At 45.4% G+C, this 22,988-nt stretch overlaps 1 protein-coding gene across 2 annotated transcripts in view; it reads left to right on the top strand.

Moving 5' to 3' along the window:
* Positions 1-22,988, top strand: part of LOC130298336 (collagen alpha-2(I) chain-like) — a 64,499-nt gene that overhangs the window by 38,725 nt on the left and 2,786 nt on the right. The window contains exon 2 of one of the 2 annotated variants that reach the window (XR_008849761.1): positions 168-681. Coding sequence is in view for 1 of the 2 variants with exons in the window: in XM_056551265.1 (XP_056407240.1) it covers positions 20,393-21,467 (1,075 nt within the window). In the remaining variant the exon portion in view is untranslated. Of the gene's footprint in view, positions 1-167; positions 21,468-22,988 lie in introns of those variants that run through there. The other variant, XM_056551265.1, reaches the window with a different exon arrangement.

Raw genomic sequence — 22,988 nt, 5'->3', positions numbered from 1 at the left:
ACGCCAGAGAGTGGACGAATTAGAACAAAGTGCTTGCTTGAAAAATAATAAACAGGGTAATGCAGAGGGGGGTTATAATGATGAATTTGATTCTGTTTTTCTAACTATGTATTACACTTCACACACCAATATTTTTTTTACATTTTTTTTTATTTTTTTTTGTATAGGTAATATCACCAGCTCATATTATTGTGTCATGATTACTGGCACCATATGTAGTCCCCCAGTTATTCTTCTTTAGATGTTTTCCGTGTCCTGTGCAGTATCTCTCCCAGAAGTCCACTTGATGGCCCCCGTGGTGGTCTACACCCCGAAGTCATCAATTTTTACTCTAAGAGAGAGTGTGCAGCTGTTTCTGGAGACGGTCAACAATAACCTCTGCATGGTGGAATAATAGGTCACGATGTTTATCAGGATCAGTAGAAGCATCACCCACTCGATGATTATGATGGGGATTTCACGGATCTCGTCCCAGTCTTCATCATTATGGAATAATTCCTTTAATGTTTCATATCCAAAATAGAAAACTACACAGACAAAAGTCAGGCCACAGCAGGTGCATCTACTATGGTGGATGACTTTTTTTGCTCCTGGTAATTTATACATCTGGATGGACTGCCCAAGGTAGTATAAGGCTTCACATGTAATGGAAATTATCGTGCTGACAAAGTGTATCCTGGGATATTCTTCGGGGGACAATACATGCATAACAGCTGTGGAAAAACAGGAGGCCCACACAATGGCCAGCAGGATCCTCTGGATCAGGACCTGATGACCCCTGAACTCTTCAGTATGCATAACCATATACTTATAAATAAGAAAGGTTAGTACCAAAGTGCCAATGGACGTCCCTATGAATCCAATTCTGAATAATATGCTTTCGGGAAAGACATTTCCCACGTCACTGTGAAGGAAAAGAAACCAATGTTATTATGGATATTTCCTCACTCCCAACCCATGAAATAAGAATCATTTGCTTGTTTATCTTACCTGATGCTCATCAGTGGCGAGGCTGCATGGCCGAGGACGACCGTCATGATGTAGCTGGTGGCAAGCCAGGCCGCACACCAAAACGCCAACAGGAGGGGGACGAACCCCAGTCCTTTTAGCTCCATTTCAGACAAGTAGAAAAAGAAGACGCTAATCTCACTATTCTCACTAATCGCACTGGAACAGACTGAAGGCTCGGGCGGCTGTCAGTGGGATGTCAGGCCTCCAGCTGTCTATGACATCACATGTGACATAATAGAATGACTGCTTGTTTCTTTGAGCTGCCATGATTTAGTATCTGCTATAGACAGAACCTGATGTTTTTACTATGGACCTTACAGACCTCAGAACCCAAGTAATTAGTGCAGGGGCTCCATTTTGATCATCTCATATTTCACATTATTTGAGTTCCAGGGCTCAGATACATTTGCACCCTCTATAGCAGTGGTCTTCAAGCTGTGAACCCCCAACCGCTGCAGAACCACAACTCCCAGCATGCCCAGACAGCAACTTTGCATAAGGAAATAGTCTAATTAAACTTTTCTTATATATAGAATCCCTGAAATCTCCAATCTCTCCTTTTATTGGTTTATGATCTGTGTTACTTATTTGTAAAAAACAATGTTTCTGATTGTCTTCCCCCCACACACTTATGGGCTATCTCTTCAAACGACTTTATTTGACCTAAAGCGTATAATTGATTTACATAAATAAGCCCCTTTTCATCCAAAAGAGTGAATCTTTAATTTTAAGGAACTCTTTAAGTGCTTTATTCGACCATAATGAAGTAAAGTCAAAACTCCATGTGATTTAAAAAATAAATTTAAGTTCCCCCCATACTTAATTATCTAGATATGCATGGGTGTAGTGAGTATCCCAGCTTCCAAAATCTCAAAAATATCCTTCATTTTTCAGAGGCTTTTTCAAAAATGAAAGAAGCGATCTGATTGGTTGCTATGGGCAACTCAGAAACTTTTCCTCTGGGCAGGTTTTGATAAATCTCCCTCTATGGGGGAGATTCATCAAGACCAGTGTAGAGGAAGAGTTGTGCAGTTGCCCATAGCAACCAATCAGATTGCTTCTTTCATTTTTCACAATGCCTTTGCAAAATGAAAGAAGCGATCTGATTGGTTGCTATGGGCAACTCAGCATATTTTCCTGGAAAAGTTTCTGAGTTGCCCATAGCAACCAATCAGATTACTTCCTTCATTTTTCAGAGACTTTTTCAAAAATGAAAGAAGCGATCTGATTGGTTGCTATGGGCAACTCAGCAGCTTTCCCCATAGACCACAATGGGCCTACTGGTTTCAATGGGCAAAAAATCAGAGTTAATGCACTAGACACAGTTCTCTATACCATTAACCCCTTCCCGACCTATGACATACCTGTACGTCATGGGTGGCAAGGTGTTCCCGACCCATGACATACAGGTACGTCATGAACATTTTTGCCGCTACTCGCGGCATCCCGCAGCGCCCGGTAAGATGGTGGCTATCACTGATAGCCAGCCATCTTACCATGCGACCACGGGGGGTTTCATCCCCCACCCCCCCCCCCAGCGATCGCTGCTATCAGCTGGTCAACTCTGACTAGCTAATAGCAGCGTTTCGCTATCAGAATATTTAGCAGCGCGGTGTGTAAGTCCCGATCACGGGGATCGGGACACACACCGCTCTGCTAAGTGTCCCTTACCCATCCCCCGGCATCACTTACCCGACCATGCGGTGTCCCGAGTGGTCCCGTTGCGAGCGACGTCCTCCAGGCGGTCCCGGCGGCGCTGCGTCCCGGAGGTGAGTTTCCGGCAGCAGTGCGGCATCTTCATTGGCAGCAGTGAGATCGCCGTAAAGCGATCTCACTGCTGCCTCTGGGAGTTTCAAAACGGCAACTCCCAGCATGCCCAGACAGCCTTTGGCTTTCTGGGCATGCTGGGAGTTGTAGTTTTGTAACATCTGGAGGTCCACAGTTTGGAGACCACTGTATAATGGTCTCCAATCTGTGCTGTTCCAGATGTTGCAAAACTACAACTCCCAGCATGCTCAGTCTGTCCAGGCATGCTGGGAGTTGTAGTTCTCTAACATCTGGAAGAGCATAGATTGGAGACCATTATACAGTGGTCTCCAAACTGTGAACCTCCAGATATTGCAAAACTACAACTCCCAGCATGCCCAGACTGCCCAAGCATGCTGGAAGTTGTAGTTCGGCAACATCTGATCCTTCAGATATTGCCGAACTACAACTTCCAGCATGCTTGGGCAGTCTGGGCATGCTGGGAGTTGTAGTTTTGCAACAACTGGAGGCACACTAGTTGGGAAACATTGTCCGTTTCCTACCTCAGTGCCTCCAGCTGTTTCAATTGTTGCAAAACTATAACTCCCAGCATGCACTGACAGACCATGCATGCTGGGAGTTGTAGTTTTGCAACAGCTGGAGGCACACTGGTTTGGAAACGCAAAGTTTGGTTGCAAAACACTTGAAAGTTTATTACTTAACTTAGTGTTTCCAAACCAGTGTGCCTCCAGCTGTTGCAAAACTACAACTCCCAGCATGCACGGACAGCCAAAGGGCATGCTCGGAGTTTGCAACAGCTGGATGTTTGCCCCCTCCCCCCAATGTGAATGTACAGGGTACACTCACATGGGCGGAGGTTTACAGTGAGTGCTGCAAGTTTGAGATGGCGCAAAATTTGCGCTGCAGCTCAAACTCCCAGCGGCAAACTTGCTGTGAACCTCTGCCCATGTGACTGTACCCTAAAAACACTACACTACACTAACACTAACCTAAAATAAAAAGTAAAAAACACTACATATACACATTATCCCTACACAGCCCCCCTCCCCCAAAAAAATGAAAAACGTCTGGTACGCTACTGTTTCCAAAACGGAGCCTCCAGCTGTTGCAAAATAATAACTCCCAGTATTGCCGGACAGCCATTGACTGTCCAGGCATGCTGGGAGTTTTGCAACAGCTGGAGGCACCCTGTTTGGGAATCATTGGCATAGAATACCCCTATGTCCACCCCTATGCAAATCCCTAATTCAGGCCTCAAATGCGCATGGCGCTCTCTCACTTTGGAGCCCTGTCGTATTTCAGGGCAACAGTTTTGGGACACATATGGGGTATTGCCGTACTCGGGAGAAATTGCCTTACAAATTTTGGGGGGCTTTTTCTTTAACCCCTTATGAAAAGGTGAAGTTGGGGTCTACACCAGCATGTTAGTGTAAAAAAATAATTTTTTTACTCTGACATGCTGGTGTTGCCCTATACTTTTCATTTTCACAAGAGGTAAAAGGGGAAAAAAGATCCTCTAAATTTGTAATGCAATTTCTCCCGAGTATGGAGATACCCCATATGTGGGCGCAAAGTGCTCTGGGGGCGCACAACAAGGCTCAGAAGGGAGAGTGCACCATGTACATTTGAGGCGATTTGCACAGGGGTGGCTGATTGTTACAGCAGTTCTCGGAATCAGAATGATAAGTAAAAGCATTCCAGAGTTATTAATGTTTAAAGTGACAGTGGTCAGATTTTCAAAAAATGCCCAGGACCTGAAGGTGAAAATGGGCTGGGTCATGAAGGGGTTAAAGGGGTACTCCGGTGAAAACCTTTTTTTTCTTTTAAATCAACTGGCTCCGGAAAGTTAAACAGATTTGTAAATTACTTCTATTAAAAAATCGTAATCTTTCCTGTACTTATTAGCTGCTGAATACTACCGAGGAAATTATTTTCTTTTTGGAATGCTCTCTGATGACATCACGAGCACAGTGCTCTCTGCTGACGTTATTATAATAATAATAATAATAAGTCTTTATTTATTGTTGTCCTTAGTGGGATTTGAACCCTCTCCAGCTCCACTATATCTTTCTTGTACACTGGTGCTCAGTACTGTACACAGTACTCTATGTGAGGACTGACTAGTGATTTGTACAGCGGTAGAATTATTTCCTTGTCGTCGGCATCTATGCCCCTATTGATGTACCCCATGATTTTATTAGCCTTGGCAGCAGCTGCCCGACACTGGTCACTACAGCTAAGTTTACTGTTACCTAAGGCTCCTACGTCCTTTTCCATGTCAGTCGTCCTAAGTGTTCTTCCATTTAATACATAATCCCAGCTCGGATTTTTGCATTACCTTACAGTTATCAGTGTTGAACCTCATCTGCCACTTCCCAGCCCAAACCTCCAACCTATCCAGATCCATTTGTAACAGTGCACTGTCCTCTATAGTGTTTACCACTTTACAGAGTTTGGTGTCATCTGCAAAGATTGCTACTTTACTATTCAACCCCTCTGCAAGGTCATTCATGAATATATTAAATAGGACAGGACCCAAGACAGACCCCTGTGGTACCCCACTAGTAACAGTCACCCAATCAGAATAAGTACCATTAATAAACACCCTCTGTTTCCTATCATTGAGCCAGTTACTTACCCACTTGCGCACATTCTCCCCCAGCCCAAACCTTCTCATTTTATGCACCAACCTTTTATGTGGAACCGTATCAAATGCTTTGGAAAAATCCAGATATACGACATCCAGCGATTGCCCCTGGTCCAGTCTTGTGCTCACCTCCTCATAAAAGCTGATCAGGTTAGTTTGACAGGATCAATCCCTCATAAATCCATGCTGATACAGGGTCATACATTTATTTTTATCAAGATATTCCAAAATAGCATCTCTTAGGAAACCCTCAAACAATTTACCGAGGTTAAACTAACAGGTCTATAATTCCCGGGGTCACCTTTTGACCCCTTCTTAAATATTGGCACCACATTTGCCATGCGCCAGTCCTGGGGAACAGTCCCTGTCACTATAGAGTCCCTGAATATAAAAAATTGGGGTCTGTCTATTACATTACTTTTGTAAATAGTCCGCCTCTTCCAAACCACATTTAACACACTGTGAAGTGATTCTCACCCCTATCCTATGTAAATGAAGCGCGGAATAGTGGGTCTTGTGTAATATCTTAAATTGTGTAATTTTATGTTCCATATTACGAGAAACCTTGCTTATATTTTGGGCCATAATGTCCCAATCTTCCTCAGACACAGTACCCACTATTCCGGACCATTTGTCTTTAATTCTGTCGATCCCCCTTACTCCAATAATCTTATATAATTTCTTATACAAAATTGATATTCCTTTTTTTTTTTTAAAGTGCTCTATTTGAGTTAGTGCTTCTATGAAATTGTGTTTCTGTGCTACATATATCTCCTTATCTATCGTGTTATGGACTGCATGACTAACTTGCCAATAGTACAGCCAATCGTTATCACTAATATCATACCCCCTTTTTATGTGCTCAAATGAAAAGAGTTGTCCTTTATCAAATAATTGTTCCAGTCGTTTTATACCCTTACTATCCCAAAAAATTGACTCACACTTCACCAATTCTTTAAATTTATTGTTACCCCATAGGGGTGTGAACCCAAAACTATTTCCTACATGTAATTCTCCCTTTAATCTTTCCCATACTTTCCTATATTTATACAATAACATCGTGTTATTTGACCCACTCTCCTCATAATCATCTAATTCCAACACCTCATATATGTTCACTTTCTCCTTTTCTACTACAATCTTCTCCAGATATCTAAAATTTCTCCAATTCACGATTCGTACCAACTGCGCGGCCATGTAATAAACAAAGAAATTGGGCATATCCAATCCCCCCCTATCTCCAGGGGCCATAAAATATCTGTACTTCAGACGAACCCTTTTTGTTCCCCATAACAATCTACCCAGTATCACTTCTATCTTCCGGAACCAGCATTTGCCGATCCACACTGGCGAGGCAGCAAGAAAAAAAAGGATCTGTGGGAGGACCACCATTTTTATTATCGCCATCCTTTCTGACATAGAGAAGGGCATTTTAATCCATACTTCTACTCTCTTTGCTAAACTATTCAAAAGGGGCAGTATATTGTTAATCACAAACCTATCATTCGTGGCTGCTATTTTTACTCCCAGATAATGGAAACATTCATTTTTTTTGAACACGGATAGTCTTCCCACCGTCTCCCCCATATCTTCATCCAGGGGGAGCATAGTAGATTTACTCCAATTTATGTCCAACCCAGATAGAGGGGCAAATGCCTCGAACATCTTAATGATACGATGTATTTTTTCTTGTGGGTTAGTTACAAAAAGGAGGATATCATCTACAAATAACAAGATCTTACTCTTCTCTCCATTTACTCCAAATCCCTCATAAACATCATTATCTCTTATCCAAGCAGCTAAGGGTTCAATATAAATTAAAAATAAAAAGGGTGAGAGGGGGCAGCCCTGCCTTGTTCCTCTACTTAGTTTGAATGGGTAGGAGGGGGTTCCATCTACCACCACACTCGCCTCGGGGTTAGTGTATAGTAGCTGAATATAACTCAAAAACCTCGGGCCCACCCTAACCCTCTTCAAAACTTCCCAGAGGTATTCCCACTCCACCCTGTCAAAAGCTTTAGTAGCATCCAATGACAGAATGGAGCGGGGGCCACGGGATCCACTCTGGATTGCTTCATACACCTGGTGGATATTGTCATGAACCGTTCTTCCTGACCTAAACCCTCCCTGGTCACCGCCCACCACTACCTCCACTACTTTATCCAATCTCCTTGCCAGTGCTTTCGCTATTATCTTTATATCTGTATTAAGCAAGGAGATATGAGCCCAAATCCAAGGGATCCTTATCTTTTTTCCTAATGAGTCTAATATTAGCCTCACACATAGATTTAGGGAGAACCCCCCCCCCCCTCCAGGATTCATTAATGATACCCAGCAGTTTTGGAAGCAGCAGGGTTGAGTATATTCTATATATCTAGAAAGGAATGCCGTCAGACCCAGGGGATGTATTCCCTTGGATTGATGCCAATGCCTCCTCCAATTCCTGGAGGGAGATTGGGTCATCCAGGGAGTCCCTGACATCCTCTGTCAAACTCGGAATATTAATTCCCCTCAAGAATTCCGCTACCTCCGCCCTATTAATATCGCTGCCCATATAGAGAATGGAGAAAAAAGAGCCAACCATTTGGGCTATTTCTTCTCTATCTGTGGTTATGCTGCCATCCTCCCTCCTCAGAGCCATAATACCACATTCGTCGCCTTGATTTTTAAGTAATCTTGACAGTGTCTTATTTGGTTTCCCTTTCTCAAAGAAATTAAATTGCCCACTGAAGAATAGTTTATTTTGTGCCTTTTTAAGTAGATATTCTTTATATTTCTCTTGAGCTGCCTTCAGTTCTAACAGCTGTTCCCCCCACTATCCTCTTCTATCCCTGCTTCTAATGTTGCCACTTTACTATTCAGTACTGATTCTTCCTGTGAGAATTCCTTTTTTTTTTTATTGATTCGCCCTATATATAGGCCCCTCAAGTATGCCTTCATAGTATCCCATACCACCTGAGGGTTTGCGGACTTATGATTAATCTCCCAGAATGCCTCTATTTCCTGTCTAAACCAGTCCTGGTCGCCCACTAATTCAATCCAGTGGGGGTTGAGCCGAAAGCCCAACCTTTTCCCACCCATTACCTTACCTCCAATTTCCACCACCACTGGGCAATGGTCCGATAGGGTTTTAGCTTTATACTGCACCCTGCTGGTCCAGGTCATTGCATTCTTATCACACAGGCATAAGTCAATTCGGGAAGCGGTGTTATATGAGGTACTAAAACATGAGTACTGTCTTACTCCTGGGTTTAGTTTCCGCCACCCATCAACCCAATTCATCTCTCCACAGTATCTCGCCAATGCTGTTTCGTTCCCCCCTACATTCCTACCTAATTTGTATCTGTCCATACTAGGGTCTATTACATTGTTCAAATCTCCAACTATCCATAATGCCGAATGTGTCTTACTTTCGCTATAGCTCACGAGGTCCCTCAGAACATCCACTCTAAAAGATGGAGGAATATAAACAAAAGCCAAGATGACTGCCCTATCTTCCCATATTCCATAAAGAAATACATATTGACCATACTTATCTACCTTTGCATTCTTAGTCTCGAATGGTACCCTCCTGTGAACATATACTGATACTCCCATGGAGTAGGAAGAGAGTCTGGAGTGGTATTCTTCTTTGGCCCACTTCCTTGGAAGTATCTGCTCATCTCTTGACCTATGGGTCTCAACTAAACATATGATCGCAGGAAGGCACCTCCGAATATAATCGAAGACTGCACACTTTTTAATTCTATCCGACATACCTCGTATGTTCCAGGCTAATAATTTAAGCATAGATATATTTGCCTAAGAGAAAAAAGAAAAGAGAGAAGAAGAAGAGAGAGAAAAAAAAAAAAAACCTCTTTTGATCATCCCGTGCCATCCCTCCCTCCTTTCCCTTATCCTCCCCCCCCCCCGCACCCCCCCCCCTCTCCCCATAATGCACCGTACTTCTACTATGCACTCCTATCCTAGTGACACCCCAGAGAACCCCCCAACCCCTCCCCCCCGAGACGTAAAATTATTACTCAACTAATACTTCCAACCCCTAATGCCACAGTAGTGCCTTATATTAGATGCCTTATTTATCCATCCAATCTGAGACTTCTTGTGGGGTTCCAAATATTGTTACCTTTCCCTTATGCTCAACCCGGAGTCTCGTTGGAAACAGCAGAGAGAAGGGCACCCCTGCGTTCTTTAGCCGCCTTTTTATCTCCCGAAAGGATGCCCTTTTCCTCTGGGTCTCCCAAGAGAAATCCGGATATAGAAAAATATTCTGTCCATTATACTGTAGGTCCCTCATCTCTCTTGCCCTCCTAAGGATAGTATCCCTGTCCTGGGAGGTATATAACTTAATTAGGATTGTCCTAGGGGGACCCCCCGGAGGGGGAATACGCCTTGGCACCGATGAGCTCGTTCAATCCCAAACATTGGGGTAAGATGCCCTTCCCCTATCCCCTCCTTCAACCACCTACTAAGAAACTGTATGGCAGAGTTCCCCCCCCCCCCCTCCACCCCCTCAGGAAACCCCACCATCCTTATATTACAACGTCTGGATCTATCCTCAAGGTCTGTGAGCTTATCTTTAACAGATGTCCTCTCCTTTTTCAAGTCATTAACCTCCTCCTCCAAAACCTTAATCCTATTTTCTGTTTTAGGGGCTTCTTCCTCCAGTCTGGAAATCCTATCTCTCATTTTAGTCATATCGTGTCTTATCAGAGATACCTCGGTAGATACCACACCTAATTGTTTATTTATCTCCTCAATTGCACAATTAGTTTTTTCACCCCTCCCAAGATCTCCTCCAACATCTGTGTTCCCATAGGGGGCACAGACTGCCCTTCCTCAGTTTCCTCCACCTCCAAGACCGAGTACCTAGAGCCTGTTTTACTAGGGGAGAGATCCTTCTGGGTTCTAGTTTTTATACCCACAGCTGGAGACTTCCATATTTTATCCAATTTACCCATAGCCCCCTTATCTTTTTGTGGCGAGCTACCCCCTGATCTTCTGGGGTTCAGCTTAGGGGCCATTTCACCCACTATTTCTCTTCACTTTATATTTGTGGGGTGTATGTGTCACTACGGGGATATCACGGACCAACTTAGCAACTTTATACACCATAGGCCCCTCCCACTCGAGAATTTAAATCCCGTTATTTACAGCATACAAAAGTAAGAATTCACAGTCCCATATGGCTCTGGGGAGCGCTTAAAACCTAGGGTATCACACCCTGATCCAGAAATATCCACCACCAAATATAGCATACTAATATGCAACTACGGAATCATTAGCGTATTCACGCTCCCCCTGGTAGACAGTGCAATCACCCCCCAGAGTCACTGATCTTATTGGGTCCAGGGAGGGGTTCAATTTCATGAGAGAGGAATTCTGCTAAGACCAAGTTGTTCAATTTAGTCCATGAGTCCCGGTTTCTCCAAATCGCTAGGAGGAGTGACCAGGCAGAGAGTCAGGCATCCAATATTGTCCATTCCACATGGGGCCAGTGCAAGAGGCTGCTGCTGTTCAGAATATTGCCGGGGTATTAATCAATGGTTTCACCGGCTTCTGCACTGTTAGATATTCATCACATGTAAAGTCTGATCGTTTTACTCAGCTCCACTCTCCATCCACAAGAAAGGGTCTGGGCCAGTCTATTCAAATCCCAGCAAGGAGTAGCGGAGTTCCACACATGCCCCTCAACACCTCCGCGTCTGTCTATTACATTACTTAATTCCTTTAGAACATGGGGGTGAATGCCATCTGGACCTGGTGATTTGTCTATTTAGATTTTTTGTAGGTGGCACTGTACTTCTTCCTGGGTTAGACAGGTGACCTGTACTGGGGAGTTTACCTTATCACACTGTATTTCACCTGGCATTTCATTTTCCTCAGTGAATACAGTGGAGAAGAATTTTAGTATATTTGCTTTTTCCTGATCCCCGTTTATAATTTCTTCCTCATCATTTTTTAAAGGGCCAACACTTTCATTTTTGACCTTTTTGCTATTTATATAATTAAAGAACATTTTGGGGTTAGTTATACTCTCTTTGGCAATGAGTCTTTCTGTCTCTATTTTTGCGGCTTTTATCTGTTTTTTACATATTTCACATTTTTCTCTATAGCTTTTTAATGCTTCTTCACTGCTGTCCTGTTTTAGTAACTGAAATGCTTTATTTTAGTCATTTATTGCCCCCTTAACATTTTTATTCATCCATATTGGTTTTCTTTTATTTCTGACCCTTTTATTCCTATAAAGTATATACATCTTACAGTGAAAATTTAAGATATTTTTAAAAGTCTCCCATTTAGTGTCAGTATTGTTATTTTTGAGGACATTATCCCATTTTATATTGTTATGGGCTTCTCTGAGTTGATCGAACTTTGCTTTTCGAAAGTTCATTGTTTTTGTGGCCCCTCGAGAGATTCCCTTATTGAAGAACAAGTTATAATGTATTACATTATGATCACTATTTCCTCGGTGTCCATCTACTTGCACATTAATTACTCTGCCAGTTTCAGTACGTTGGTAAATATTAAGTCTAGTAGGGCGCCCCCTCTGGTCAGGCCCTGCACCATTTGGGACAGATAATGGTCTTTAGCTATAGTCAGAAATCTGTTTCCTTTAAAGTCGAAGTCTGCCCAGTTCTCCATGAACCCAAACCCCTCCTTCCTACACCAGCTTCTGAGCCACTTGTTTACCTCCCTAATCTCCCGCTGCCTCTCTGGTGTGGCTCGTGGTACAGGTAATATTTCAGAAAATACTACCTTGGAGGTCCTTGCCTTAAGCTTGCAGCCTAAGTCCCTGAAATCCTTTTTAAGGACACTCCATCTACCTCTTACTTTGTCATTGGTGCCAATATGTACCATGACTGCTGGGTCTTCTCCAGCCCCACCCAGCAACCTGTCAACCCGATCCGCGATGTGCCGAACTCGAGCGCCAGGAAGACAACACACTGTTCGGCTATCCCGGTCTTTGTGACAGATCGCCCTATCTGTCCCCCTAATAATTGAGTCCCCCACTACCAGTACCTGTCTGACCTGCCCTGCTCTCCTCCCTCCCTCCTTACTGGAGCAGACACCCCCCTGGCGGTCAGAGGCAAAGTCCTGCTGCAGTACCGCTAGCTCTGAAATGACATGAGTTTTTTCCTGCAGGTTGTCTCTGGCCGCCGAGGGTGTGTGGTATCTGTGCCCCCGCATATGTGCCCCTGGTGCACTAAGGGCTGACGTTCCGGTTGGTTGGGGTTTTTTCAGGCGTGATGCAGTGGACAGGCCTGCTTTCAGTCCCCCGTTGCAGCTCATGGGGAGCTCGCTCTGTTCCCGGGTGTGGCTGGTTTGGTTGGTTGTTGGTGTGGTGTTTTGGTTTTTCAGTGGTGCTGCAGGGTGGTTTACTACTGGGTGTCTTGGTAGTCAGTGGGTTTCTGCCATGCTTGGGTTTTTTGTTTGCGCTTTTTCCTTTGGTGTTGGTTGTGGGACTTTGGGTGCTTGCTTTGGCAGTTCATGTTCTAGGATTGTAACGGTACTGTGTGGGTTGGCGTGGCCCCTGTGCTTGATTGCGCTATAATTTGGTGATGCTTTTCTTTTTTGGGTGTGATTTGAGTGATCGGGGGCGTTTTGTCGGTCTGACATTTGGGGCGTTGTCACTGTTATTATTTCTTTCTTTCGGCTTTCTTCCTGCGCTCGGCTTGTTGCACCTAGTGCTTCGCTGTTTGGTGATAAGGTTTATTTTGCGGCTGTACTCCCTGGGGTCGGTATTGGGTGTTGACGCTTTGTCCCGTTCTCTGGCAGTGGTTCCGGAGGTTGCTCCCTCGGGTGGAGTCGGAAGGTTTGCTCATGTGGCTGTGGAATGGGAGACCACCTCGGGTTCGGGTCCCGGGGTAGGACTGAGTGATACAGTTGTGGTAAAATTTTCGGCCTGTGGGTCATCGTGGAGATTGGTGTATTTCTTGGTCCGCTTTAGTGGCTCCTGCGACTTGGTCGCACTCACGGTGAGGCGCTTGCGAGTAGTTGGGGTTGGTGTGGAGGCCGGGATGTCTACAGTCAAGGAGGGTCCCGAAGGTTCCAAATGTGTCTGTGGATAGGGGTTTTGTTTTTTGTACCTACAAGGTTCTGCTGTTTGACTTCCTATTTCGTTTTGATAGGCTGTGATAAAATAAGTTAACTGCTGTGTCTCCTATCCAAGGAGGTTCGAGATTTGGGCTGTATTCTGCATGTATCCAATTAACATTTTTAGTATGTGACGCTGGGTATCTTCACCTGTTCGTGTGAATCACCTACTACTCAGTGCAAAAAAAAAAAAGGGTGCTTTCCCACTGTGCTGCGATCCAGTGGGGTGAGGTTGCCGCATGGCGGGGGGTGATTTTTCTTTTCTGCTTTGCGGTTGGTGGGATGTTGGTGTATACCTAGGGGCTGGGCCCGTGAGCGGGTGGCCTTGCTGTCGGCGACCGTTTTTTCCTATCAGTTTTTGGGTCGCTTGGTGGCGGCTGTGGGTCGGATTTTTGGTTGTCGCTTTTGCGTCGTTTTTTCTGATCCGAGGTTTTGCTCTGGCTTTTTTCGGGGCTAGGTGGATGGGGCACTTTCTTTCTCCTCGTCTCCTTCCATGACACTTGGGTGTCTGATGTGTTTTTTGGGTGCCTATTTTGTGCGTTTTCAGGTCCGTCGGTCCGAGATTGCTTAGGCGATCTGGGACACACAGCTTGTGCTGCATGAGGGTCCACGAATGACTGTTTTTTCCGGTTGTCGTCCTATTGTTGACTGGACTGCGGTGGGGGCCTCCCCCCCCCCCTTTTTCTTTTATGCTCCCCGCCCTCGATTGTCTGTTTTGGGTTTTGGCTTCTCTTTGTAGGAGGGGGTGTTGTGAGTTTGGGATTCGCTCTCTTTTTGTGTCGGTGTCGGCGGAGAGGGCTCAGTTTCCGGAGAGGGTAGCGCAGCGCGTGGGGCGCGGGCGATCTGCATGTTGCGTTGCTATTTTCGCCCAGTTTGATGTTTTCCACATGTGTTTTTGTTTTGCGAGCGGCTTTCCGCAAGGTGGTGCGAGTGCTGCAGCACTCTTCGGTGTATGGGCGAGTCTGAGAAATGAGTTCACACAAGAGTTAGTGAATACAAAAAAAATAAAAAAAATAAAATAAAATGCAAAAACATAGGACCTGGCGGCAGGTACCTCGGATTTCCTGGAGAGGTTATGTGTTGGGCGAATTTCCTGGAGAGGAAATGTGTTGGGCGACTTTCCTGGAGAGGAAATGTGTTGGGTGTGTTCGGGGGGCTGAGTTGGCCCCAGGTGTTGGCTATCCAGTATCTCTTGGGTGGGGGTCGGAGCCCAGTGTAGGGCTAACTGGTCTCCTCCGTGGCGGTAAGAAGACGGTGAAAGCGGGGTCAACCCGGGGTAGACCTCCACACAGGACAGTGTGGCAGCACCTCTCGGGTTGGCAAGAAGCCAATCGGTGTCTTTGTTACAGTTAAATTGTTATTTATATAAGTAATTTTATAAATAAAGCTTTGGCCGATCCCCACCCACGGAAAAGTTGAATTGTTGTTGTGTCAGTTATTATTTAATTAATTATTGTAGTAAGGGGGAGGGGTAGTTATAGCCTGCTCGGAGCTAATTGGGTCTCAACAGTCTGGAGGGGCAAGCTGTGCATAACTAGCTTGCCCCCTGACTGGTGAGCAGTTAAGGGGTTAAGAAATATACAGGCAATGTTTTTTAGCCCCCTCCCCCGCCTGTAAAAACCTGTTGCTAACTATAGTGGTATGTCCCATGGGTGGGGGGGGAAGGAGTGCACCAATCAGGGGTCTAATAGTTTCCCGGGCTTTCAGGGGCCCTCCCCAGGGTATTTATAGCTGTGGTGCCTCCCTTCCCCCCTCAATCTGCCCAGGACCCGGAGTTTTGCCCTCCCTCCCTCCCTTTTTGTATCTCTGTTTATTGTAAGTCACAGCTTGGCGGTAAGAAGACGGTGAAAGCGGGGTCAACCCGGGGTAGACCTCCACACAGGATAGTGTGGCAGCACCTCTCGGATTGGCAAGAAGCCAATCGGTGTCTTTGTTACAGTTAAATTGTTATTTATATAAGTAATTTTATAAATAAAGCTGTGGCCGATCCCCACCCACGGAAAAGTTGAATTGTTGTTGTGTCAGTTATTATTTAATTAATTATTGTAGTAAGGGGGAGGGGTAGTTATAGCCTGCTCGGAGCTAATTGGGTCTCAACAGTCTTGCAAACTTCAGCTCCTCTCTGAGGCCTCTTAGTTGTTTTCCGAGCTGTTCATACTGAGCCATCTTGGCCTGGATTTTGGACCCAAAGCTGGCCAGGGATTCTCTGGGCCCCTTTACCCCCCATTGCTGGGGTTCTGAGGAAACAGATGCAGACTTTCCACTCCGCTGCCTGGATGAGCTTCTGCTGGAAGCTTTGCAGCTCCCAGCTGAGGTCGGGGGAGGGGGCCCCACATGGCTGTGGACCCTGGTGGATCTCCTCACCCCATCCTGACTACTGGCTGTTGCATTTTCCTTTGCACACCCCGCCAGCCGAGAACGGGGGGGGGGGTGCAAGATGAAGCCCCAGCTTCCCGGGGCTCCATAGCAGGAAAACCTACCCAGGTGTCTGCCACACACCTGGGGAGGGGTGGAAGAAAATCACTGCTTCTCTGGGAAACTCTGGAGCTCAGCAGAACACACCTTCTCTCCAGAGCTGTACTCACTATTCTGCTGGTGAGGTCACTGTGTACATACATTACATTACTTATCCTGTATTGATCCTGAGTTATATCCTGTATTATGCACCAGAGCTGTACTCACTATTCTGCTGGTGAGGTCACTGTGTACATACATTACATTACTGATCCTGTACTGATCCCGAGTGTGTGTGGGATGGGGGTGGGGGAGCGGGGGGCCCCAAAAAAAAATTGCTTGCCCAGGGTCCAATCAAAATTAAAGATAGCCTGTCCATTATACATACACTGTACAGCAATCATACATCCATTATACATACACTGTGTCTGTGACTGTACAACAATCATACATCCAATCCATTATTAATGGATTGGAGGTATGCTTGCTGTACAGTCACAGTGTATGTATAATGGAGGTATGATTGCTGTACAGTGTATGTATAATGGAGGTATGCTTGCTGTACAGTGTATGTATAATGGAGGTATGCTTGCTGTACAGTGTATGTATAATGGAGGTATGCTTGCTGTACAGTCAGTGTATGTATAATGGAGGTATGCTTGCTGTATAGTGTATGTATAATGGATGTATGATTGCTGTACAGTCAGTGTATGTATAATGGAGGTATGCTTGCTGTTCAGTCACAGTGTATGTATAATGGATGTATGATTGCTGTACAGTCACAGTGTATGTATAATGGATGTATGATTGCTGTACAGTTTATGTATAATGGAGGTATGCTTGCTGTACAGTGTATGTATAATGGATGTATGATTGCTGTACAGTCACAGTGTATGTATAATGGAGGTATGCTTGCTGTACAGTGTATGTATAATGGAGGTATGATTGCTGTACAGTGTATGTATAATGGAGGTATGATTGCTGTACAGTGTATGTATAATGGAGGTATGATTGCTGTACAGTGTATGTATAATGGAGGTATGCTTGCTGTACAGTGTATGTATAATGGATGTATGATTGCTGTACAGTGTATGTATAATGGATGTATGATTGCTGTACAGTCACAGGGTATGTATAATGGAGGTATGCTTGCTGTACAGTGTATGTATAATGGATGTATGATTGCTGTACAGTCACAGTGTATGTATAATGGAGGTATGATTGCTGTACAGTGTATGTATAATGGAGGTATGCTTGCTGTACAGTGTATGTATAATGGATGTTTGATTGCTATACAGTCACAGTGTATGTATAATGGATGTATGATTGCTGTACAGTCAGTGTATGTATAATGGATGTATGATTGCTGTACAGTGTATGTATAATGGATGTATGATTGCTGTACAGTCACAGTGTATGTATAATGGATGTATGATTGCTGTACAGTGTATGTATAATGGATGTATGATTGCTGTACAGTGTATGTATAATGAATGTATGATTGCTGTACAGTGTATGTATAATGGATGTATGATTGCTGTACAGTGTATGTATAATGGATGTATGATTGCTGTACAGACACAGTGTATGTATAATGGATGTATGATTGCTGTACAGTGTATGTATAATGAATGTATGATTGCTGTACAGTGTATGTATAATGGATGTATGATTGCTGTACAGTCACTGTGTATGTATAATGAATGTATGCTTGCTGTACAGTGTATGTATAATGGATGTATGATTGCTGTACAGTGTATGTATAATGGATGTATGATTGCTGTACAGTGTATGTATAATGGATGTATGATTGCTGTACAGTGTATGTATAATGGATGTATGATTGCTGTACAGTGTATGTATAATGGAGGTATGCTTGCTGTACAGTGTATGTATAATGGAGGTATGATTGTTGTACAGTGTATGTATAATGGATGTATGATTGCTGTACAGTGTATGTATAATGGATGTATGATTGCTGTACAGTGTATGTATAATGGATGTATGATTGCTGTACAGTGTATGTATAATGGATGTATGATTGCTGTACAGTGTATGTATAATGAATGTATGATTGCTGTACAGTGTATGTATAATGGATGTATTATTGCTGTACAGTGTATGTATAATGGATGTATGATTGCTGTACAGTGTATGTATAATGGAGGTATGCTTGCTGTACAGTGTATGTATAATGGATGTATGATTGCTGTACAGTGTATGTATAATGGATGTATGATTGCTGTACAGTGTATGTATAATGGATGTATGATTGCTGTACAGTGTATGTATAATGAATGTATGATTGCTGTACAGTGTATGTATAATGGAGGTATGCTTGCTGTACAGTGTATGTATAATGGATGTATGATTGCTGTACAGTGTATGTATAATGGAGGTATGCTTGCTGTACAGTGTATGTATAATGGATGTATGATTGCTGTACAGTGTATGTACAATGGATGTATGATTGCTGTACAGTGTATGTATAATGGAGGTATGATTGCTGTACAGTGTATGTATAATGAATGTATGATTGCTGTACAGTGTATGAATAAAGGAGGTATGATTGCTGTACAGTGTATGTATAATGGAGGTATGATTGCTGTACAGTGTATGTATAATGAATGTATGATTGCTGTACAGTGTATGTATAATGGAGGTATGATTGCTGTACAGTGTATGTATAATGGATGTATGATTGCTGTACAGTGTATGTATAATGAATGTATGATTGCTGTACAGTGTATGTATAATGGATGTATGATTGCTGTACAGTGCATGTATAATGAATGTATGATTGCTGTACAGTGTATGTATAATGGAGGTATGCTTGCTGTACAGTGTATGTATAATGGATGTATGATTGCTGTACAGTGTATGTATAATGGATGTATGATTGCTGTACAGTGTATGTATAATGGATGTATGATTGCTGTACAGTGTATGTATAATGAATGTATGATTGCTTTACAGTGTATGTATAATGGAGGTATGCTTGCTGTACAGTGTATGTATAATGGATGTATGATTGCTGTACAGTGTATGTATAATGGATGTATGATTGCTGTACAGTGTATGTATAATGGATGTATGATTGCTGTACAGTGTATGTATAATGAATGTATGATTGCTGTACAGTGTATGTATAATGGAGGTATGATTGCTGTACAGTGTATGTATAATGAATATATGATTGCTGTACAGTGTATGTATAATGGATGTATGATTGCTGTACAGTGTATGTATAATGGAGGTATGCTTGCTGTACAGTGTATGTATAATGGATGTATGATTGCTGTACAGTGTATGTATAATGGAGGTATGCTTGCTGTACAGTGTATGTATAATGGAGGTATGCTTGCTGTACAGTGTATGTATAATGGATGTATGATTTCTGTACAGTGTATGTATAATGGAGGTATGATTGCTGTACAGTGTATGTATAATGGAGGTATGCTTGCTGTACAGTGTATGTATAATGGATGTATGATTGCTGTACAGTGTATGTATACTGAATGTATGATTGCTGTACAGTGTATGTATAATGGAGGTATGCTTGCTGTACAGTGTATGTATAATGGAGGTATGCTTGCTGTACAGTGTATGTATAATGGATGTATGATTTCTGTACAGTGTATGTATAATGGAGGTATGATTGCTGTACAGTGTATGTATAATGGAGGTATGCTTGCTGTACAGTGTATGTATAATGGATGTATGATTGCTGTACAGTGTATGTATACTGAATGTATGATTGCTGTACAGTGTATGTATAATGGAGGTATGCTTGCTGTACAGTGTATTTATAATGGATGTATGATTGCTGTTCAGTGTATGTATAATGAATGTATGATTGCTGTACAGTGTATGTATAATGGATGTATGATTGCTGTACAGTGTATGTATAATGGATGTATGATTGCTGTACAGTGTATGTATTATGTAGGTATGATTGCTGTACAGTGTATGTATAATGAATGTATGATTTCTGTACAGTGTATGTATAATGGAGGTATGATTGCTGTACAGTGTATGTATAATGGAGGTATGATTGCTGTACAGTGTATGTATAATGAATATATGATTGCTGTACAGTGTATGTATAATGGAGGTATGATTGCTGTACTGGGAGCAAACGGAGCGGGGGAACCCCTGGCGTAGTGGCGTCTTGACGGGGGTTTTAGTGGCCCTCCCAGATGTTAGTAAGGGTTAATGGGGTTAGAGGTATATTTCAAGAGAATGGGGGTTAAAGGGTTAAATGGCTGCTGCTCCTTTAAGGGACAGTAGCAGGTGGCTCGAGAGTGGGGTGAAAGAGAGGTCATCTGGAGGGGAGGGGGAGGAGTGTATATAGGGGGGTGCCCCAGGGGGGGAGGGTACTCACCAGTCGGCGTGTAGAAGCGAGAAGAAGGTGCCATGTCGTCCCTGGATGATCTTTTCACCCACCTCCGGGCTGCTGCAGCGTCTCATGGGAATGCTTGGGTGCAGGAACAGTTGCGGGGGGTCCTGGGGATCGGGAGTGGGGTGCAGGCTGGCCCCCTCCCTGGCTTGCGGCGCGGGTCCCGTAGATCCAGGGCTCCAGAGCGTCTGAGTCCTGAGCCCACTCCCCGTAGCAGGCGGCGGTGCCTGAGCCCTGTGCGGTCTTCCCGGGAGATGGCAGGTACAGTGTGTGGGGGCACTTCCAGTGCCGCTTCCCGGGGGACAGTGTCAGGGCGTAGGGCAGAGGATGCAGGAGGGGGGGCAGCTGCTGGTCCCTCCGCTCCTTCCCCACTGTGCGGCCCGGGTGGTGGTGCGGCCGTCCCTGAGGTGGGGGTGTCAGGCCGGAGATCGTTGAGGAAGGGCACCAGGAGTGAACGGGGGACGGCCGGAGCTGCCGGTCCCCCTGTGATGGCGGCTGCGGTCTCTTCATCTGCCCGACGTGAGGCCCGGCAGAGTGGAGGAGGGGAGGCAGGGCCGGCCCTGTCCAGTGCAGGGTCGGGCTCTAGGCAGCGTTCTGGGGCCAGGTCTGCAGAGGAGAGGAGGCCCGGAGGCAGCAGGGACACGGCTGGCTCACCTTCTCTGAGTGCAGCCCAGCAGCGTACAGCACAGCAGCAGAGCTCCGGGAGTGCAGGGGAGGCCAGAGCTCGGAGATCTTCTGTCAGCGTCTCTCTGCCTGTGAGGGAAGATGGGCTGGCTGGAGGTCGGCAGGATCCAGAGTGCTACAGTGAGAGGGCGCCACCTGGTGGTAGGAGTCGGCATGGCAGGTCTGGAACTGCAGTTGGGGAATATTCTCCTTCTGATTCTTCCCTTTCTGATTGTGCTGCAGATGCTGAAGAGGAGCTGGCGAATCCGGAAAGGAGGGCGGCCGGTGAGGCGGTCATTCGTCGGCGGGAGCCTGGAGCGGATTTGGCGGGACCTTCAACAGCGCTGGATGACAGGAGTGCGGCCGGCGGTTCCAGGGAGCGGACGCCCAGGCCTGCGGCTGCTGGGGCATCGGCTTCGGGTCAGCCTGGTGAGTCCTCTGGGGATTTGGGGTTGGGGCCTGTTCCTTTGAATGTGACGGGGGATGGGGGGTTGCGGGTTTTGCTTTCACAGTTAATGAGTGTTTTGTCTGGGCGTCCTGGGGGTACGGCTGTGGGGGCGTCCCCAGTTCCTGTGTGGGTTGCTCCGGCGGCGGGAGTACAGGTTGAGGCGCCAGCGGGGGGCGGGTCGGTGGTGGCATCGGCCGTGGGTGGAGGTGCTGCGGGAGCTGCAGCGGTCGCTAAGGCAGCGGCGGAGGATGTCCGTATGGCGGACTCCGCGAAAGGGGAAGTGTATGTCTGTTTTGAGGGGCCCCTGGGGGCTCACTTGAAACCGGAAGTGAAGGAGAAGATCTGGAAGGACGAATATGTCGAGATCTTCTCCTTGCTTCCGTTGGAAAAATTTAATTTAGATAGGAAGAAGCCGGAGGAGAGTAAGAAGGAGGAGGAGGAGAAACGGCGGTATCGGCTGATACCTCGCACGTTTACTAATTGGATGCAGGCCTTTTCTATCCTGGCGAGTGTTATTGGGGAGAAGGCACCAGAACATTGTTCGGCGCTTTTTTGTTATTTTGATTCTATTGGTGAGGCATACCGGGTGTATGGGGGAGTGGCGTGGCTGCGTTATGACGAGCATTTTCGTCAGCGCAAGGCGGTCCGGGCTTCCTTGAGGTGGGATCATAAGGACATAAGTTTATGGATGCGACTTATGGCCGCTCCTCGTGGGGGGTCTCAGCCCTTTCAGGGGGCGGCCGGCGGTTTCTCAGCGGCCGGACAGTCGGCCGGTTCGCGTCGGGGCTGCTGTTGGCAGTATAATGAAGGGCATTGCCGCTTCCTCTCAGATTGTAAATTTAAGCATGAATGTTCGGGGTGTGGGGGGGGCTCACAGTTTCTCCCGATGTTTTAAGCGTGGGAAAGGAAAGGGAGCTGAGGCTTCAGCGTCCCGGGGCGACTCCAGTGAGGGTGAACGTGATGCGGCCGTTTTTAAGACAGTACCCAAATAGGTCGGCGGCGGTTTTGTTGGAGGAGGGTTTTAGTTTGGGTTTTGTGATTCCCAGTTCGGCAGTTGCGCAGGGGGTTGGGGGGCGCAATTTGGTTTCGGCTTATGGTCATCCTCAGGTGGTCACGGCTAAGCTGCAAAGTGAGGTGGCGTTGGGCAGGATGGCGGGTCCTTTTCCGGACCCGCAATTGGCGGATTTGGTGGTTTCACCGCTAGGCCTGGTTCCTAAAAAGGAGCCGGGCAAGTTCAGATTGATACATCATTTGTCTTACCCGGCTGGGGCTTCGGTTAATGATGGGATTGAGGAGGGTGTGTGTGCGGTGACATATACCTCTTTTGATGCAGCGGTGCGGTGGGTTCGGAAGTTTGGACAAGGGGCATTATTGGCCAAGACGGATGTGGAATCGGCGTTCCGTTTGTTGCCGGTCCATCCGGGTAGTTTTCATTTATTAGGAATTTGTTGGGAGGGTCAGTATTATGTTGATTGTTGTTTACCAATGGGCTGTTCGATTTC

This window comes from Hyla sarda, assembly GCF_029499605.1.
Source record: "Hyla sarda isolate aHylSar1 chromosome 2 unlocalized genomic scaffold, aHylSar1.hap1 SUPER_2_unloc_13, whole genome shotgun sequence".
Taxonomy (NCBI): domain Eukaryota; kingdom Metazoa; phylum Chordata; class Amphibia; order Anura; family Hylidae; genus Hyla; species Hyla sarda.
The sequence above is the reverse complement of the archived record's forward strand: the minus strand, read 5'-3'. Positions and strand labels throughout refer to the sequence as shown.